Source organism: Typopeltis vanoorti, chromosome 1, assembly GCF_054136105.1.
Source record: "Typopeltis vanoorti isolate ZY-2024b chromosome 1, IOZ_Tvanoo_1.0, whole genome shotgun sequence".
Classification (NCBI taxonomy): Eukaryota; Metazoa; Arthropoda; class Arachnida; order Uropygi; family Thelyphonidae; genus Typopeltis; species Typopeltis vanoorti.
The window spans coordinates 19,398,763-19,417,761 of NC_143549.1; the positions used below are offsets into that span (position 1 = coordinate 19,398,763).

The 18,999-nt window shown below is 38.2% G+C and overlaps 1 protein-coding gene across 4 annotated transcripts in view; it reads right to left on the reverse strand.

Annotated features, from left to right (window-relative positions):
• LOC150109819 (cAMP-dependent protein kinase type II regulatory subunit-like) overlaps positions 1–18,999 on the reverse strand; it is a 487,212-nt gene that overhangs the window by 421,715 nt on the left and 46,498 nt on the right. For all 4 annotated transcript variants that reach the window (XM_090413727.1, XM_090413588.1, XM_090413646.1 and 1 more), the window contains exon 2: positions 16,863–16,895. In XM_090413727.1, coding sequence (XP_090269853.1) covers positions 16,863–16,895 — 33 coding nt within the window. The remainder of the gene's footprint in view (positions 1–16,862; positions 16,896–18,999) is intronic.

The following is an 18,999-nucleotide window of genomic DNA, read 5'->3' on the forward strand; positions in this document are numbered from 1 at the left end:
TTAGTCAGTCGCCTTTGGACCCTTTCCAACATCTCTTCATCCTTCTGAAAACCAGGTGACCAAATCTGGGCACAATAGTCCAAGTGTGGCCTAATCAAAGCCTTATACATTGGAACAAGTATCTCCCTACTTCTACATGTCAGTGTCCTCCGCATCATTCCCAGAAGTCTTTGTGTTGTCTTCACAATTTTGGCGATGTGTCCCCTAAATTTTAGATCCTTATCCACTATCACCCCCAGATCTCTTATTTCCTCTACTTCCAACAATATATTCTCACCAAGCATAAATTCTGCATCCCATCTTTGTTTTCCAAATTTTAAAACTTTACATTTTGCAACATTGAACTCACATCCCCATTTGCTTGCCCAATCACTCAATTTATTCAAGTCTTCTTGCAAGGCCACAACATCTTCACTACTCTTTATGGTTCGTCCCAACTTTGCATCATCTGCAAACAACTGAATATCTCCATCCAAATCTTCACCAATATCATTAATATATAAGTTAAATAGTAATGGCCCTAAAACAGACCCCTGAGGCACTCCACTAGTGACTTTCCTTTTCCTGGATATTGCACCCCCATACACAACTTGTTGATACCTATCAGATAGCCAGTCTCCAATCCAATGCACTAATCTAATATCCAACCCCATCTGCTCTAGATTGACTGTCAACTTATCATGAGGTACTCTATCAAAAGCCTTTGCGAAATCCAAGTATATTACTGTGTATCCTTCTCCTCTGTCCAAGGAAGCAGTCACTTTATTGTAATAAGTAAGTAGATTACTAAAACATGACCTCCCTTTAGCAAATCCATGCTGTCCATCAAAGATTATACCATTGTTGTCAACCCAACTCTGGATCCTAGTTCTCACAAGCTTCTCCAACAACTTAACCACAACACCTGACACACATATAGGCCTATAGTTTGATGCTTGAGTTCGATCACCTCCTTTATGAAGTGGCACAATCTTGCCCTCCTTCCACTCTTTAGGAACTTGACCAAGTGCAAGACTCGTATTAAAAAAATATGTCAAGGCAGGTGTCAACTCTCTGGCACACTCCTTCAGAATACGTGGTGATATATTATCAAGTCCCACAGCCTTATTTACATGTAGTTTACTCAACTCCCCAAACACCTCTTCCTCACTTGCAGTCAGTCTCTCCTCCCCATCATCAACTGCTCTTAATCTCTCCATGAAGTCACATTCACAAGATTGAAAGATCTTTATGAACTGTTCATTAAGTATCTCCACCACACATTCTGCAACAGCTGTCTTTATACCATTTCCTACAATCAATGTCATCCCTCCATAATCATTCTTTCTTTTGCTGGCTACATATCGAAAGAACTCCCTAGGATTCTTTTTGGCTTCATTAGCTAACTGCTGTTCATACCTCTCTTTAGCTACTCTCACCAACCAAGTCACCCTCCTTGCCTGGTCTTTGTAGACCTCATGAAGTTGGTTACTTCCACTTCTCTTATGCTGTCTCCACAATGCCTTTTTTTTCTGTATTGCATGCTTAATCTCTTTATTCATCCATCTCACTCCTACCTTATTTAACCTTCTCACCCGTGGTATACATTTAGACATTGCATCTACTAAATAGCTTTTGAAAATTCCCCAAGCTGCATTGATCTCTTTTCCAGCTAACTCCTCATTCCATGCTACATCTGCAAGCTGTCTCCTGAGCTCTTCATAATCACCCCCCTTGTAGTTCCACATATACCCTTTTTTCACAGGGGTCCTTGCACTGCTGGCAACCACCCAGGTAATCACCTCATGGTCACTTTCACCATTTAGTGGATGATTTGACACCTCATTTATAATTACATCCTCCGATGAGATGACCAAATCCAAGACCCTTAATCCTCGTGTGCCCTCTGTTACATACTGTCTGAGTTAGTTATCCCTCAAAAACTCAAGAAACTAATTTTCTTTACTTCCAGTCGCTATCTCTTCATTCCAGTCTATATTGCCATAATTAAAATCACCCATAATGATCACCCTTTTCTTATTTGCCTATACATTTCACTATCACCACCATCCACATTACCAGGTCTATAACAACATCCCACCGAGTATTTGATTCTATTCACCTCTATCTCACACCATACTGCCTCAAAACCACTGGCCCCATTTCCCTCTTGCATCTCTACCTTGTATGGACATAACTCTTTCTCTATCATCAATAGCACTCCCCCTCCCTTTTTATCCCTTCTATCCTCACGAAACACATCATACCTTTCCATCTCTATTCCTGTCAGGATCTCATCCTCATCTAACCATGTCTCACTTATTCCGACAATATCTGGGTGCACAGACGCAATTAGTGCAACCATTTCATCCGCCTTGTTTCTTATACTTCTAGCATTGGTATACAAACACAACAACTCATTTCTGGATCTACAGCTAGTTCCACTGATACCACTCACTCGATGTGATCTCTCCATGCTGGACTGGGGCCATTTCTCTTTCTGATTCTTCATTTTAGAACCCTTTGCAACAACATCTGTTTCCTCTTGATCCCTGATCATCCCATTACTTTCCTGCCTACACATGCTCTCACCTCCTCTTGGAGCATCCACCTTTCTCACGCTGTGTATCCCTGTCCACCCTGGGCCTCCCCGTTTCCCTGCTCCTCTTGCACACCCATTCTCTCATTTTCTATACTCATACCACTCACCTCTCCATTCATTTCCACTTCTTCAATCTCTCCTGTCTTACTCTCCTGCTCTTCCACATCACTCCCCTCTCGATCTGATTCATTTTCTCTATTCACTTCTCTACCTTCCAGCAGCAGTCTCTCCAAGCGACTCACACCATAACCACTCAAATGCAGTCCATCGCTCCCATACAGCTCACTTCGTCCCTCAAACTCATTCCACACATTAACAAACTGTACACCCATCTCCTCACACATTTCAGCCAGAATACCATTCATAATCCTTGCTCTCCGCCTCATTTCACCACAATCATACCTAGGCAACACACTGACCACCCTTCCTGTCACACTATTCTCTTTTATCTTTCCAAGCAGTCTCTTGACATTCATTTTGACATGCTCTTTGTTCTCTCTCAAATCATTTGTACCAATTAATACAATTAACTCTTTTGCTCGCTCTCGCCTCATATCCAATGCCTCAATCACTACTTATTTTACCGCCTGGAAAACATACCTTGTGCATTTTATCCTCTAGCACACCTTTAATAATGGAGTCGCCATACAACGCCACTCACTCATCTTTCGTTAACTCTTCCATGCCATCATGATTTATTTTAATAGTTTTGACCTGAATTCTCTTAATTTCATTCCGCATCCATTTCATTTCTTGCCTCATCCAATCTAATTCACTTTCCGAACCTCGCGACACATTCTCTCTATCATTAAATCTTTCTAACTTTCTAACTCTCGACCCCCTCTTCTCACATTCCCTCTCATTCATCCTTCTTTGTTTCCGTACTTTCGGTCCAACATACGTCCAACTTTCACTATCATTCTTCTCACTTTCACTCTCATTTATCTTTCTTTGTTTCCGTACTTTCGGACTAACATGCGTCCAACTTTCGCTATCATTCTTCTCACTTTTACTGTCATTCATCTTTCTTTGTTTCAGTACGTTCGGTCCAACATGCGTCGAACCTTCGCCATCATTTATTCTTTCGATTTTTTTTACTTGCGATTTCTGCATTACGCAAGTTCTACTTTCATTCGTTCTCTCAATTTCGTTTCTTTCCACCTCACTTTCGTCCCTTTTAACCCTTTTAACATCCGTTACGGTTGTCAAATCGCTCTTTTTCTTTTTTCCTGATTTTTTAACATTTTTTCGCTTCTCTTGCTCACCATCCATTTCTTTCAAACGTGCAATCGCGACACAATCAGTACTAGCACTTTCTGTCATCAATTTCATATTCGCATTCATTAGTTCTTCGTTCAGGTCACACTTCGCACACACCCTTCTTCCATCCGCACTAAACATCCACAAATCATTTATGTAATCGAAGGAATACATATAACAGACCTCACACTTAACGAAACGACTGAAATCTACATTCAAATCATGGAATGACAATGCCGCCGCCATTTTTTTTTTTTTTTTTTTTCTCTCTGCCGGTTACTAGGTCTAATAATAACGATTTCGTAATTTAGTTTAGACAAGAAAAAAAAACCCACACTAATAATACCGGTAGCGTACAATGTTTACAGCCACTCTTACTCAAACAATTACGCATATATACTTAATTATTCCAAGTAAAAACTTCTTTTATTTTTGGTGTTTGTTCATGGTGAGGATGAAATATTTTTAATAAAGCAATTTTTAATATGTAAATTTATTTATTAATAAATTTGTTACTGATTAGGAAAAAAAGTGTTTTTTTTTTTTTTTTTTTTTTTTTTTTTTTTGTATATGCAGCACCCCCACTTAAAATTTTCACTGGCCACCACTGCTACCTCATGATAATTTCATAGCCAAACTAGAGCAGATAGGATTGGATATTAGACTAGCAATGGATTGGAGATTGGCCATCTGATATGTATCAGCAAGTTGTTTATGGGGGAACGTGGAAGAGGAAAGTCCCTAGTAGAGTGCCTAAGGAGTCCGTTTTAGGGCCGGTGCTGTTTAACTTGTATATTAATAATATTGGGAAGATTTGAATGGGGATATTCAGTTGTTTGTAGATGATGCAAAGTTGGGACGAACTATGAGGAGTAGAGCAGATGTTGTGGCTTTAAAAGAAGACTTGAATAGACTGCATGAATAGGCACAAGAGTGAAGATACCAGTTTGTTGTCGCGAGATGTAAGGTTTTAAAATTTGGAAAACAAAGATATGAGATAAAATACACTCTTGGTAGGAATATATTGCTGGAGGTGTGGGAAATAAGAGATCTTGGGAGTGATGGTGGTAAGGATCTGAAATTTAGAGGACATTGCAAGGACAATTGTGACAATAACACAACGAATTCTGGGAATGATGCAGAGGACACCGACTTGTAGAAGGAGATTCTTGTTCCATTGCATAAGGCTCTGATTAGGCCACACATGGACTACAGTGCACAGATTTGGTCACCTGTAGTGCCAGATTGGCTCTTTCAAGGTGGCTGTGATGGTTTAGGGGAGCCTTCTCATGCGACACATTAGTTCCTTAGTGTATTTGGAGAAATCCTTAAATGCTGAGAGCTATTAGAATGTGCTGGCTGATCACTTACCTGTAGCCAATGATCTGTTTCAGCAGGACAATGTGCTGCTCCACTGGGCTGCAACCACTATGTCATGGCTCGAGAAACACTTATCTGAGTTTGGGCCATCCAGTGGCACCCAAGGTCCTCAGATTTAAATCCAATCGAATCTTTCTGGAATGGCGTAGAGTGAGACATCAGATCCGTGTATCTGAAGCCGATGGCTAAGGTTCAGTTGTGGACAATGCTACAAAAGGAATGGCTGGAATTGTCTCCTACAATCCTCTGGTGGAGTCAATGCCTCAGAGAGAGAGAGCTGTTTTTTGCACTAGAGGAGGAATGAACATGCTATTATTTAGGTATTTCTAATGTTCTGTCCATTGTGTATGTACGTATTACTAGTCTAGCCATAAATACTATTACAACTTTAGCAGCGCATAAACCTAACAGTAAATCATTTACAGCTTTCAGCACATACAAACCACATTTTTAACATGTATATAGCAATACTCAATATTTGATATAGAAGCACTCAATGTTTCTTGTGATCTTCAAGTACAAGTATAATTACGGACAAACTGATAAATCAATCTTTCTCTGTCTTGAAGAGAACAAAAGAGATATCTCTTATAATAGAATCTGAGCCAGAGCTCTTGCCAGCCAAGTCTTGTTCTCTAAACTCTAATGAAGGCTGCCAAACCAAATAGACAGGATTCAAACTTCTAATACAGTAAAACACCGAAGTTACGTGGTAGGTGGGACCAACAAAAACCGCGTAAGTCGAATTCGCATAACTCGGGGTATAATTTTGCATGTAATTTATATATACAAACATACGATTGGGACCAAAGATTTACAAAAACACCTATATTTTTTAAGAAATATAATCATAATTGTAATTTTTCGTACATAAAAAAAAGAAAGTTATTTCGATGTCGATGGTTTCATAAAATCTAATAGATTCGTCTGACGGCATAATGTCTTTTTCTTGTCATGCAAAATTTCTTCATAGCAAGCTAATGATTTTTTTATTCCTTGCCTTGTGGCTACAATTCGTTCCTCATTAGAATCTATGTCCTCCAAAATCTGTAAACTTTTCTTTTATGATTGTTCTTACTGTGGATTCCTGTAGATCCAACTTCTTTGCTAGCTCACAAATTTTCATTCCCCCTTCAAAATCCTTAATAATGTTGTGTTTTGTTTCCAAAGTCAATGTTTTTCTTTTCTTGCTAGCTGTAGAAGAATCGGACTTGCTTCTTTTGGACGACTTTATTATTTTTTATGTAATAAAATTTTTATCAAGAACATAACATTAAACAATCACAAGGTTTGTAGACTACAAAAATCGTGTATGAATGGAGACCGTGCGAAACACGTCAGTGCTTGTTCACAGCATGTGCAACACTGGCGAATGCAGCCGGTGCCTGAAAGATATGACTAGTGGTGAGGCGTGAAGTGGGATGGGAATACATACATATAAGAAACCGCGTAACTCCAGATTCGTGCAAGTTGGGGTATGACTGTATTCATAAATGTTACGATGAACTTGAAAGACGTATCCTGGAGACAAAAGAAATCGCCCTCGATTCTACCGACATGAATAGCAACCTTAGCTATGATTTACCAGACTCGCATAGCTCTCCTATTCAGTACTGGCATTCTCGTGAGAATACACGCAGGCATATAAATGTAGCTAGAACTGAAAATCACTAAAATTATTGAATATGTATATCGTTGGATGCATGGACCGAAAGTACGGAAACTCAAAAGGATGAATGAGAGCGAAAGTGTGAAGCAGCAGTCGAGAGTTTGAAAATTAGAAAGATTGAATGATAGAAAGAATATGATGCAAGATTGGATGAGGCGAGAGATGAAATGAATGCAGAGTGAAATTAAGAAAATTTGGGTGAAAATGATTAAAACAAATCAAGCAGGTACGAAAGAGTTAATGAAAGACAAGCGAGTGGCATTGTATGGCGACTCCATTATTAAAGGTGTGCTGGATGAGAGGATACACAAGGTATGTTTTCCAGGTGGCAAAATGAGTAAAGTGATTGATTCACTGGATATGAGGAGGGAGTGGGCAAAGGAGTTAATGATTTTAATCAGTATGAATGAACTTAACAGAGGACAAAGAGCACGTCAGAATGGATATCAGAAGATTGCTTAGACAAATAAAAGGGAATAGTGTGACAGGAAGGGTAGTAAGCATGTTGCCTAGGTATGACTGTGGTAAGATAAGGCATAGAGCAAGGATTATGAATGCTATGTTGGCTGAAATGTGTGAGGAGAGGGGAGTATAATTTCTTAATGTGTGGAATGAGTTTGAAGGACAAAGGGAACTGTATGGAAACGATGGACTGCATTTGAGTGGTTATGGTGCAAATCATTCGGAGAATGAATCAGGTCAAGTGGGAAGTGATGTGGAAGAGCAGGAGAGTACGATAGGAGAGATTGAAGAGGTGGTTATGAATGAGGAAGTCAGTGGCATGAATACGGAAAATGAGAGAATGGGTGTGCAAGATGAACAACGAAACGGGGAGGCTCAGGGTGGACAGGGGAACACAGCATGAGAAAGGTGGATGCTCCAAGAGAGAGCATGTGTAGACAGGAAAGGTATGGGATGACCTGGGATCAAGAGGAAACAGTTTGAATTAAACATGGTTCTAAAATGAATAAGCAAAAAGAGAAATGGCCCCAGTCGAGCATGGAGATATCACATCGAGTGAATGGTAGTATCGGTGGAACTAGCTGCAGATCCAGGAATGGGCTGTTGTGTTTATATACAAATTCTAGAAGTGTAAGAAACAAGGCAGATGAAATGGCTGCATTAATTGAGTCTGTTCACCCAAAAAGTGTCGGAATAAGTGAGACATGGTTAGATGAGAATGACATCCTGACAGGATTAGAGATGGAAGGGTATGATGTGTTTTATGAGGATAGAAGGGGTAAAATGGGAGGGGAGAGTGCAATTGATGATAGAGAAAGAGTTATGTCCATACAAAGTAGAGATGCAAGAGGGAAACAGAGCCAGAGGTTTTGAGGCAGTATGGTGGGAGATAGAGGTGAATGGAATCAAATACTTGGTTGGATGTTGTTATAGACCAGGAAATGTGGATGGTAGCGACTATGAAATGTATAATCAAATTAGCCAAGCAAATAAGAAAAGAGTGATCATAATGGGTGATTTTAATTATGGTAATATAGACTGGAATGATGAGATAGCAACTGGAAGTAAAGAAAATGAATTTCTTGAGGGAAAACTACCTCAGACAGTATGTAACAGAGGTCACAAGAAGATTGAGGGTCTTGGATTTGGTCATTTCATCAGAGGATGTAATCATAAATGAAGTGTCAAATCATACACCAATTGGTGAGAGTGACTATAAGGTGATTACCTGGATGGTTGCCAGCAGTGTGAGGACCTCTGCAAGAAAAGGGTATATGTGGAACTACAAGGGGGGGGGGGGTGATTATGAAGAACTCAGGAGACAGACTTGAAAAGAGATAAATGCAGTTTGGGGAATTTTCAAAAATTATCTAGTAGATGAAATGTCTAAACATATTCCAAGGGTGAGTGAGAAGGTTAAATAAGGTAGTTGTGAAATGGATGAATAAAGAGATTAAGCATGCGATACACAGAAAAAGGTCATTACGGAGGCAGCATAAGAGAAGTGGAAATAAGCAATTCCATGAGGACTACAAAGACCAGGCAAGGTGTGTGACTTGGTTGGTGAGGGTAGCTAAAGAGAGGCATGAACAGCAGTTAGCTAATGAAGCTAAAAAGAATCCTAAGGAGTTCTTTCGATATGTAGCCAGCAAAATAAAGAATGATTATGGAAGGATGACATTGATTGGAGAAAATGGCATAAAGACAGCTGTTGCAGAAGGTTTGAAGTTTATTTTCCACTTGGTTAGACTATAATAAATTTAGTTTAATCCTTTATCCAAGTGTAAGCAAACAAAGTTTGCTCCTGAAGTATCTTCACGACTGAGGCAACTTGTAGCAAAGGTGGACCAAGCTCTCATCACTCCTTGTCTCAGTATCTCCCATAATGCAAAGCACATCTTCTTGTGGACATGTATAATGCTATGCATTAAGGGAAGGGCCATTACCCAGACAGGTTTCGACCTTTATTGGGGTATCGTCATTGAGGTTTGTTTGCTTACACTTGGATAAAGGATTAAACTAAATTTGTTATAATCTAACCAAAATAAACTTAAAACATCTCTCTCTAAATTGAGAATAATTTAATAATAAGGTGGTACACCTTTTGGCAACTTGTATAGGTAAATATGACCTCTCCATTGCTTCTGCCTTAGTATCGACACTTCTGGGTCTGGCTCCCACTGACGAAACCTCAATAAAGGTCAAAACCGGTCTGGGTAGTGGCCCTTCCCTTAATGCATAGCATTATACATGTCCTCAAGGAGTGATGATAGCTTGGTCCACCTTTACTATGAGTTGCCTCAGTACTGAAGATACTTCAGGGGAAAACTTTGTCTGCTTACACTTGGATAAAGGATTAAACTAAATTTATTGTTACAGAAGGTGTGGTGGAGATATTTAAGGAGCAGTTCATAAAGGTCTTTCAATCTTGTAAATGTGGCTTCATGGAGAGATTGAGAGCAGTTGATGATGGGGAAGAGAGACTGAATGGAAGTGAGCAAGAGGTGTATGTGGAATTGAGCAAACTTTATGTAAATAAGGCTGTGGGACTTGATAATATATCACCACGTATTCTAAAGGAATGTGCCAGGGAGTTGACACCAGTCTTGACATATTTTTTTAATACAAGTCTTGCAGTGGGTCAAGTTCCTAAGGAGTGGAAAGAGGGCAAGATTGTGCCACTTCATAATGGAGGTGACAGAACTCAAGCATCAAACTATAGGCCTATCTGTGTGTCAAGTGTTGTAGTTAAGTTGTTGGAGAAGCTTGTGAGAACCAGGATTCAGAATTGGGTTGACAATATTGGTAGTATCTTTGAGGGATACAATTTGCCACATTTGCTGATAATTATTTCTTAAATGGTTACCATGCATTGCTAATATGCTCTCCTTTCATTAAGGGAAAAAGGAAAAGTTGAACTATTTCTAGGGGCTTGGGGATAATGGGGGACAAAGAGTTGAAGTTCAAAGGACATATTGCAAAAGTTGGTAAAATAGCTCAACAAATTACTTGATATTGAAAAACATACTAACAAGTAAAGATAAGTAACTTATTAATCCTTTTTATATGGCTAATTATAAGGCCACATCTTGACTACTGTGCACAAACTTGGTCACCTGGATTTCGTGGAGATCAGGTGGTCATCCAGAGGATTCAGAAACAAGTGATCAAAATAGTAACAGGTCTATGAAATACTCCCTACTAGGATAGATTGAAGGTTTATGTGTTACAAAATTTAATTAATAGGCAGAAAAGAGGGGAGCATGATAATAGAAACTTTTTAAAATATTAAAGAGGTTTTATAAAATTGATGCAAGTGAAATTTTTCAATATAGATAACAAATAGAGAACTAGGAGCCATCTGTGGAAGTTGTGTAAGAGTGTGGACCAGATTTTTTGCATGGAGAATGGTGAGCGAGTGGAATTGATTGCGAGTTCCCTGACAGTGAATGGATTCAAGGAGAGATATGATGGGATCTGTTTATGATGGTTGATTTGTGTCTCCCACACTGAGTCTCCAGACTCCATGGAAGATATTGGGGATTATCTTTATGGAAGAATTTTATGGAAGATATTGGGGATATCATCCCCTATCCCAACCAACAAATGGCATGGGTAGGACTGGATACAGATCTAAAAGTGAACTGCTGTGTTTATTTACAAATGCAAAAAGTATCAGAAATAAAGGAAATAAATGAAATGGTTTTACTGATTGAGTTTATTTGCCTCAAAATTATTCGAATGAATGAAACATGATTGAATGAAGATGATATCCTAACAGGAATAGAAATGGAAGGATACAGAATATTTCATGAGGATAGAAAGGACAATAAGGGGGAGGACAGAAGCAGAATTTTGTCCACATACGGTAGACATGAAAGAGAGAAATAGTGGCAATGGTTGAGGCAGTTTAGTGTAAAGTGGAGATTGACAGAAAGACATATTTAATTGGATGTTGCAGGGAATATGTAGAGTAGTGATGAAGAAATGTATAAACAACTGTGAACAAAGGAAGGGAAACTATTATGGATAACTTTACTCTTAATTATGGAGGTATAAACTGTAATGAAGAGATAGCATTTGGGAATAAAGAATTTCCTGAGTTCATCAGAGGATTGAATGTGCAGGGGGGGTCACACTTTCTTCAGTTGGTGAGAGTGATTATGAAGTGATCACATGGATTATGGCTAGCCATATACATACTTCTGCGAGGAAAGGATATATATGCAGAAGTACAAGGCTGCTGATCACGACAAGCTCAGGAGACAGCTTGGAACCATGAAATGACGAGTTGAGCAGTAAGAAAATAAATGCTGCTTGGGAACTCATGAAGAAATACATAACAGCATCAATGTATGAATGTATTCTGAATGATTTCAGAATACATTCATTCATTCATGAATGTATTCAGGTGTCAAATGGCTGAATAAGGTAGGTGTAATATGGATGAATGAGGGCTCTGATACACTCCTCTCCTTCTTAACACACTTAAACAACCAACACCCCAGAATCAAGTTCACTCTGGAAAAAAGAGGAAAACAACAGCCTCCCTTTCCCAGACACACTAGTCACCTGCCAGCCTGATGGAACCTTGGTTTTCTCAGTTTATAGAAAACTCACCCATACAGACAAGTACATTCAACAAATCCCCCCCCCCCCACAACAATATGAACTGGTGAAGACACTATACAACAGGGCAAAACTAATCTGTTCAAATGACAAAGCCCTAAACACTGAACTAAATCACATCCTCAACACTTTCTCAGCCAATGGCTACCCACCCCCCCCAAAAAATAAAAAAATATTGAAACCAGTAACCCCCCCCCCCCACCTTCTCCACTTCACAACAAGGATTACTCTAAATCCATCACCATTCCCTATATCTGTGGCACCTCAGAAAAAATTACCAAAATCTTAAAAAAACATGACCATACAGAAAATTGGCATCCCTTATCCATCCACTAAAGACCAACCACTTCTCCCTAGACCTACCTGGTGTGTATACTAGGTTCTTCACAGCTGTAAACTGTCTTACTCTGGCCAAACAGGCAGGACAGCGAATATCAGAATTTCGAAACACAATGACTACATCTGGTTTCACAAATACAGCCACTCTGGTCTTGCAGACCATGCTCTGGTTACACGTCCACAGAATACGGTGGAAGAAAGCTACAATAATATACCATAGCAAAGTTCAAAATTTGAAAAGACTATTCATGGAATCAGCCTCAGCCCTAAGAAACTCTCCAAACCTCAACAAATTTGGTTGAATGAAACTGTCCCAAATTTGAGAGGCTTACATCAGCAGACCTTCAGCATACATCAGCAGACCAAGAATACCTACTTAGCACATTAGGGGGGCACCATCAGGACTTTTAGGAGAACAATAGCTTCCTCACTTCGTTCTCGGTTACTGTGTTGTAGTGCCTACGTGCACGTGCCTTTTTTGTAAGTTCTTTCGAAGATGGCAACATGACGTTAGCCATGTTGTTATCCAAGATGATAGCAGGTCTATGGAATGAACCTTATGAAAACAGGTTGAAGATTTGTGGGTTGCAGAAATTGGTTGATAGGCAGAAAAGGGGAGATATGATTGAGACATTCAAATTGCTGAAGGGTTTCTACAAGATTAATTCAGAGGATATTTTTGAGAACAGGACTGGTGGTGGGAGGACTAGGGGACATCCATGGAAGCTGGGCAAGAGTGCGTTAGCAAGGGTGTTAGAGCTGGGTTTTTTACTTTTAGAGTGGTGAATGAGTGGAATAAGCTGTCTGAGTCTGTTGTGGGTGCTATGATAGTGAATGAGTTCAAGGCAAAGTATGATAGATAGATAAATACTGTGTGAATTTCAAATAGTTGTTATGAAAATGATGTTTAGGGCCTCCCTCGATGAGTCTAAAGGACTCCTTGGAGTTGCCCGTAATAATAATAATAATAATGGCAACATGATGTTGCCAAAATATCGGAAATATTTATTAAAGTTTAATTTAATTTATATTCTTCTTCTTCTTATTATTATTATTTGACACCTCCAGGGAGTCGAAAGACTCATCGAGGGAGAGTGTGGCAACAGCATCTAACAATTGGTCCCCTTCCAACTACTAACCGCGCTCAAACTTACTTATCTGAGCCATTAGTAGCAGAGGCTCTACCAATCGACCAATATTCTTATGTACATTGTCAATTCCTTAAGTTATTTAGTAAGGGATGAATGAGGGGCTTAATCGTGAAATCTGAAAAAGCCAGGAGAGTCGCTCAGTATGGAGAATAAATGTGCAGCAGAAACTGTCAAATCAGGTGAAGAAAAACCCTCGAGTTTTTTTAGATATGTGGCAAGAAGAAGGAAGAATGATTATGGTAAGATGATGTTAATGTATAAAAATGGTAGAATGGTAGCTGCAGAAGACATTGCTGAGGTATTCAATGATCAATGTATAAAGATGTTTCATCCTCATCAGGGTGAAATCATGAGAAATTTAAGTGTAGAGGACATACAAGAGGATGGCTTAATTGTGAGTGAGCAGGAGGTATGTGAGGAAATAAATAGTCTTCATGTCAATAAGGCAATAGGATTTGATAACATACCTCCACCCATCTTAAGGGAATGAAAAGAAGTATCAAATCAGAAAAATGGTGTGACTACATTGAATTCTGCAAGAGTGAAGAACAGTACAATGAAATTGCAAAGATGGCTCAGTTTCTGTTTGCAATTCCAGGTCACAATGCCAGTGTTGAAAGGCTCCTTTCATTAATACAAGCTCAGTGGACCAAGGAAAGAAATAGACTTACCATAGAATCTGTGAAAGGACTTGCTATAGTTAAATTTAATTACAGACATTTTACATGTAAAAATATGTTTGACTATTTGTGTCGAAACAAAGAACTGCTAAAGAAAATTAGGTCTAGTGAAAAATATGCATGGGCAGCCTGGGCTACAAAGTAATGTATGTAGTGTGATAAGTTTAATTCTTTTTCATGTAGGCTTACTCTTGTTTCATAAGACTTATGATGACAATTAAAATCTCATATTTTTGTGTGTTCTAATAAGCATACTCATCACATCTAATTAATGAAAAGCTCACAAAAGGTAAAGAATTCAAACATGTGTATTTATTTATAAATACGTGTATTTATTTCTGTATTAGATGTTTGTGTCCAGACCGAGTTGGTCAGGCGATGGGCAGGGGGGTGTCAGCATTTTGGCATTTTAGAATATGATAACCCTAGTAAGCCATGATGGGATGCAAAGTATACACTTGGTGGGAACTTTAAAGGAAGAAGAGGAGATTAGAGATCTGAGAGTGGTGGTGGCCAATGATCTGAAATTCAGGAACCACACTGCAGAAGTTGTGAACACATCACACTGGATAATGGCAATAATGCAGAGGACTCTGACATGCAGAAATAAAGAGTAAGTTATGATACCTCTGTATGTCTTTATCAGGCTTCATATAGATTACTGTGTACAAATTTGGTCCCTTGGTTTTCATGGGGATGAGGATATGTTGGAAAGGGTCCAGAGAAGACTGTCAAAGGTTTTAAATGGTCTTTGGGATAAGATATGAGAACAGATTGAGGGAATGCAGTTTGCAAAGCTTTGTGTAGGGTGTGAGTATGGGCATGAAGAGTAAGTTCTTTGCATGGAGAGTGGTTGGTAATAGGAATGCTTTGCCTGACATTGTGGTGAATCCAGATACACTGAATAAGTTTAAAGCACAGATTGATGGGCTTCATATTTGCCTCCTGCAATGAGTCTTTAAACTCTGTGGATTTTAAGATATCCATATTTTAAGTTTAAAATCTCTAAGCGTTTAATCAATAACCAAAACACACTAGTTTCAATAAATTAAGGAATGAGAAAAATTGCGATAAAAGAAAACGAAAAAAACACATGAAAATCGGGTACATAACGTACAAAAGTGACACTGAGTCCAGATATTATATTGTGGAATTGGTTCCACATTCAGTGAATCACAAATTGACTCACATGCAACCATCTGGCTACTTCCACCTGACTTTGGCAAACCTCTTTCAATGGCTCACTACCTGAATTCATTGTTAAATGATGTCATGCAGCCACAAGAAATGTCTTGTTCTCACTCCAGACATTAGAAAACTATTCCAAAATGCCCATTCTTATGCCTTGGCTCATTTCCATCTACCGCTTACAGTACCACTCATTAGAGTGGGTTGTAGAGTGATTTTCCATTTTGCATCTGAAGTGAGATTTTGCGATCATAAAATTCATGGATATTGATGTAAGACATCATTTAACCAATGAATTCAGGTGGTGAGCCATCATAAGACTAGAGATGGTTGTATGTGAGTCATTCCATGGTTCACAGACTGTGAATCTAATTCCAATAGTCACAAATAGCATCCTGGAGATGCAGTGAAAGAAGGCCACAGACTACAACTGCAGAAGATGACCAATATCTGATTATCTGCTTTCTTGCATCGGCTTCAGAAATATTAGTATCTACTTCCAGTGTGCACAGAGGGATTCATGAAGGAGGTCTGTATGTTAGACAACCAGTAGTCTGCATGTCCCCTATCGCTAAGTCGCAACTGAGAACATTTGAAATGGGCTAGGTTCCCACATCAACTGGACCCAACATCAATTGGTTTCTCTCTTCAAAATGATGCCAGGTGTACACTCATCCAGAGAAAACCAAAAACACATTATCATTCCTCTAATATCCATGAAAGGGACACTTCTGGTGGATGTAGTGTAATGGTTTGGGGGAAGTCATCTCATTTGGTGAACCTGTATGTGCTTCCTAGAGGAACCATAAATGCTGCAACTTACAGAGACAAAGTCCTGGATTCTATGTATGTAGGTAATATAGGAGAGACATTTATCTTACAAGATGATAATGTATGTCTTCATTGAGTGAAGCTCATGAACCAATATTTTCAAGAAGAGACTATTGTACGTGTGGACCTGGGCAGCCAGGTCCTCTAGGTAGATGCACTGCCACCCTCAACCTCCCTCCCCAAAACCTTGTAGGATTTAGAGCTTTGCAAGAGCAATGTTGTTATTAAGTAGTATAAAACATTGTGAATGCACTGTATTGCTGTGAGAGATGAGCACATTCCTTTCAGGAACTTTGATAATCTCAATTTGACCTTGTTTTACCATTATTTTCATGTATCCATTTGTTGCTGAATTAAACCATTTACAATTTTTGTAGATGTTTCTTTCACATTTCATATCGCTTTTCACCAAATTGCATAAAAATCCATCGCATCACACAGTTTTTAAGCTATTATGATTTTTCTCTTTATTTCTTATTTATGGAATTATTGTATTAAATTTCAAAACAAATATGTACAAAAATTGAAATTAATTTACATCTGGTTTAATTAGATTTGGAATACATAACTCTGCGTGTGCATGCATTCATGTATTAAGTGCCTTACTACTAATTACATATGCACATGAGTAGAGGTTTGAAATATTTGGTACACAGACACAAATACATGCAAGTTATAACTCATAAGCTTACCTGATTTCCTTCTCATATATCTTGTAGCATCATCTAAAATAGTTTAAAAATACAGTAGTTTAAAAATAGTAAAAATTCTAAACAACAGAGTAAGAAAAATGACTTCTACAAAAAAGCTGCAGATATTTTAATTACTCATTTTTAGTTGATAATAAGATAAAAGCTTAGTTCTTATTAAATAAAACAAGTGCTTGCTAAATAAATTTTAAATTTTCTATAAGATAACATAGTTCATTTCATTATTATTATAATAATGGACTTTTTTTTTTTTCAGCTGCAAATGAACTAGCCTCATAGAAAGGTCGCAGATGTAGGATGCTGCATCCTGCATGGAGGCAAATCAGCCACAGAATTCACACAATTTACAGACAAAAATATGTTTGGTGGGTGATAGATGGTGTTGTGTGTTGATGGTGGTTAGTAGTACTGTTGTGTGTAGCTGGAAGACTAAACAGTGAAGACTCAGTTGTGTGGCGTATGCTTTCCCACAATGAGTCCTAGAAGTCCTTGGAGGAGTCATAAAATAATAATAATTATGTGACGATTATATGATCGATTAAATTGACTCACTGACTATGTTATATAGTTGATAGTGATGTTTTTCCACTGGTTCAGGACAGAAGATTATACAGAGTATTTGAAATCGAAAGTGATGCCCATTCAGTTTTGAGCAGAATAAATAGAATTTCATAGAATAGAAAGCAGAGCTTTATATTGAAAAGAAGAGTATGTAAGAAAGTTTTAAAATGAATTAGAGTAGAGAAGCTTTCAGATGTGAACTGTAGACTAAAATACACAAACATAATTTTTTAAAAAAAATGAGTTTGAAAACAGGAACCAAACCATGGAGATTCAGTGACAAACCCTAAAGAAAACATTGATTGATTCAGCCAGAGAAGCATGTGGGGATGTTGTCTGAAAGGACAGAAAAAAATCAGAACTGCATGGTGGGCTGAGAAAATTAAAAAGAAGACAGTGAAGAAAAAGAAGAAAGCATATCAAAAGTTCCTGGCAAATGAGTCAGCTAGTGCTTATAGAGAATACAGAGACAAGTGTAAAAAATATATATATTAAAAAAAAAAAAAGCAAAGTAGTGTGTAAAACTAGCTAAACAGAAGTCATTGGAAGACCTTGGTAAGAACACAGAAAATAAATATCAGAAAGGTGGGAAAATATACTGGAGACTAAAAAAAAAGCTTAGAAATGAAAGAAAGAGTACTGTAAAAGGAATCAGAGATGACAAAGGTGATATGAAAACTAGAGATAAAGATATCCTTGATGTCTGTATGTATGTATATATGAAGTAATTACTTGGAAAGATTGCTAAATTAAATGAACAGTGACAGCACACAGTGGAAAAAAACTCCCAACAAGAATACAGTAAAGAATACATATCAATACTTGAAGTAGAAGAGTCATCAAAAACATGAAATGTAGAAAAGCAGCTGGAATAGATGACATTCGACCAGAAATGCTCAAGAATGGAGGTATAAAAGTTTTACAGTGGCTGCATTGCATAACTCAGAAAGTCTGGTTAGAGTGTTAAATTCCAGATAAATGGAACAGAGCTCTTATAGTACTCTTCTATAAAAAAGGGAAATAAAACTGAATGTGAGAATTACAAGAGGTATTTCCCTACTGAATGTTCCTGGTAGGATTTATTATTATTATTATTACGTGACATCTCCAAGGAGTCCAAAGACTCATCAAAGGAGGGCACCTACTCTACTAATCTCTGTCATCATCACTTAATCTGCCAACTACACCAAACCACCACTACCATCATCACCAACACCAATGTCATCTACTATACACTACCACCACCACTAGTATTTTTTTTGTTATATGAGGCTAGCTAGTTCACTCAAGGTCAATTTGTCTGTATGCAGGATGAAAAAGCAGAGTTTCTGGGAGAAAAAACCCTGCTACCTCTGTATGAGGTCAGCCAACTCACTTTCAATTGAAAAAAAAAAAAAAACATATCAAGATTCCTTTCATATAAAGAGTTATGCAAGTATACTTGAGAAATAACTGAGAAGGATTGTGGAAGAGAAGTGAAGAACTTAGTGAAGAACAAGCTGTATTCACAGCTTTTACTTCACCACTAGCTGACTTATCAGGATCAGATTTTTACTTT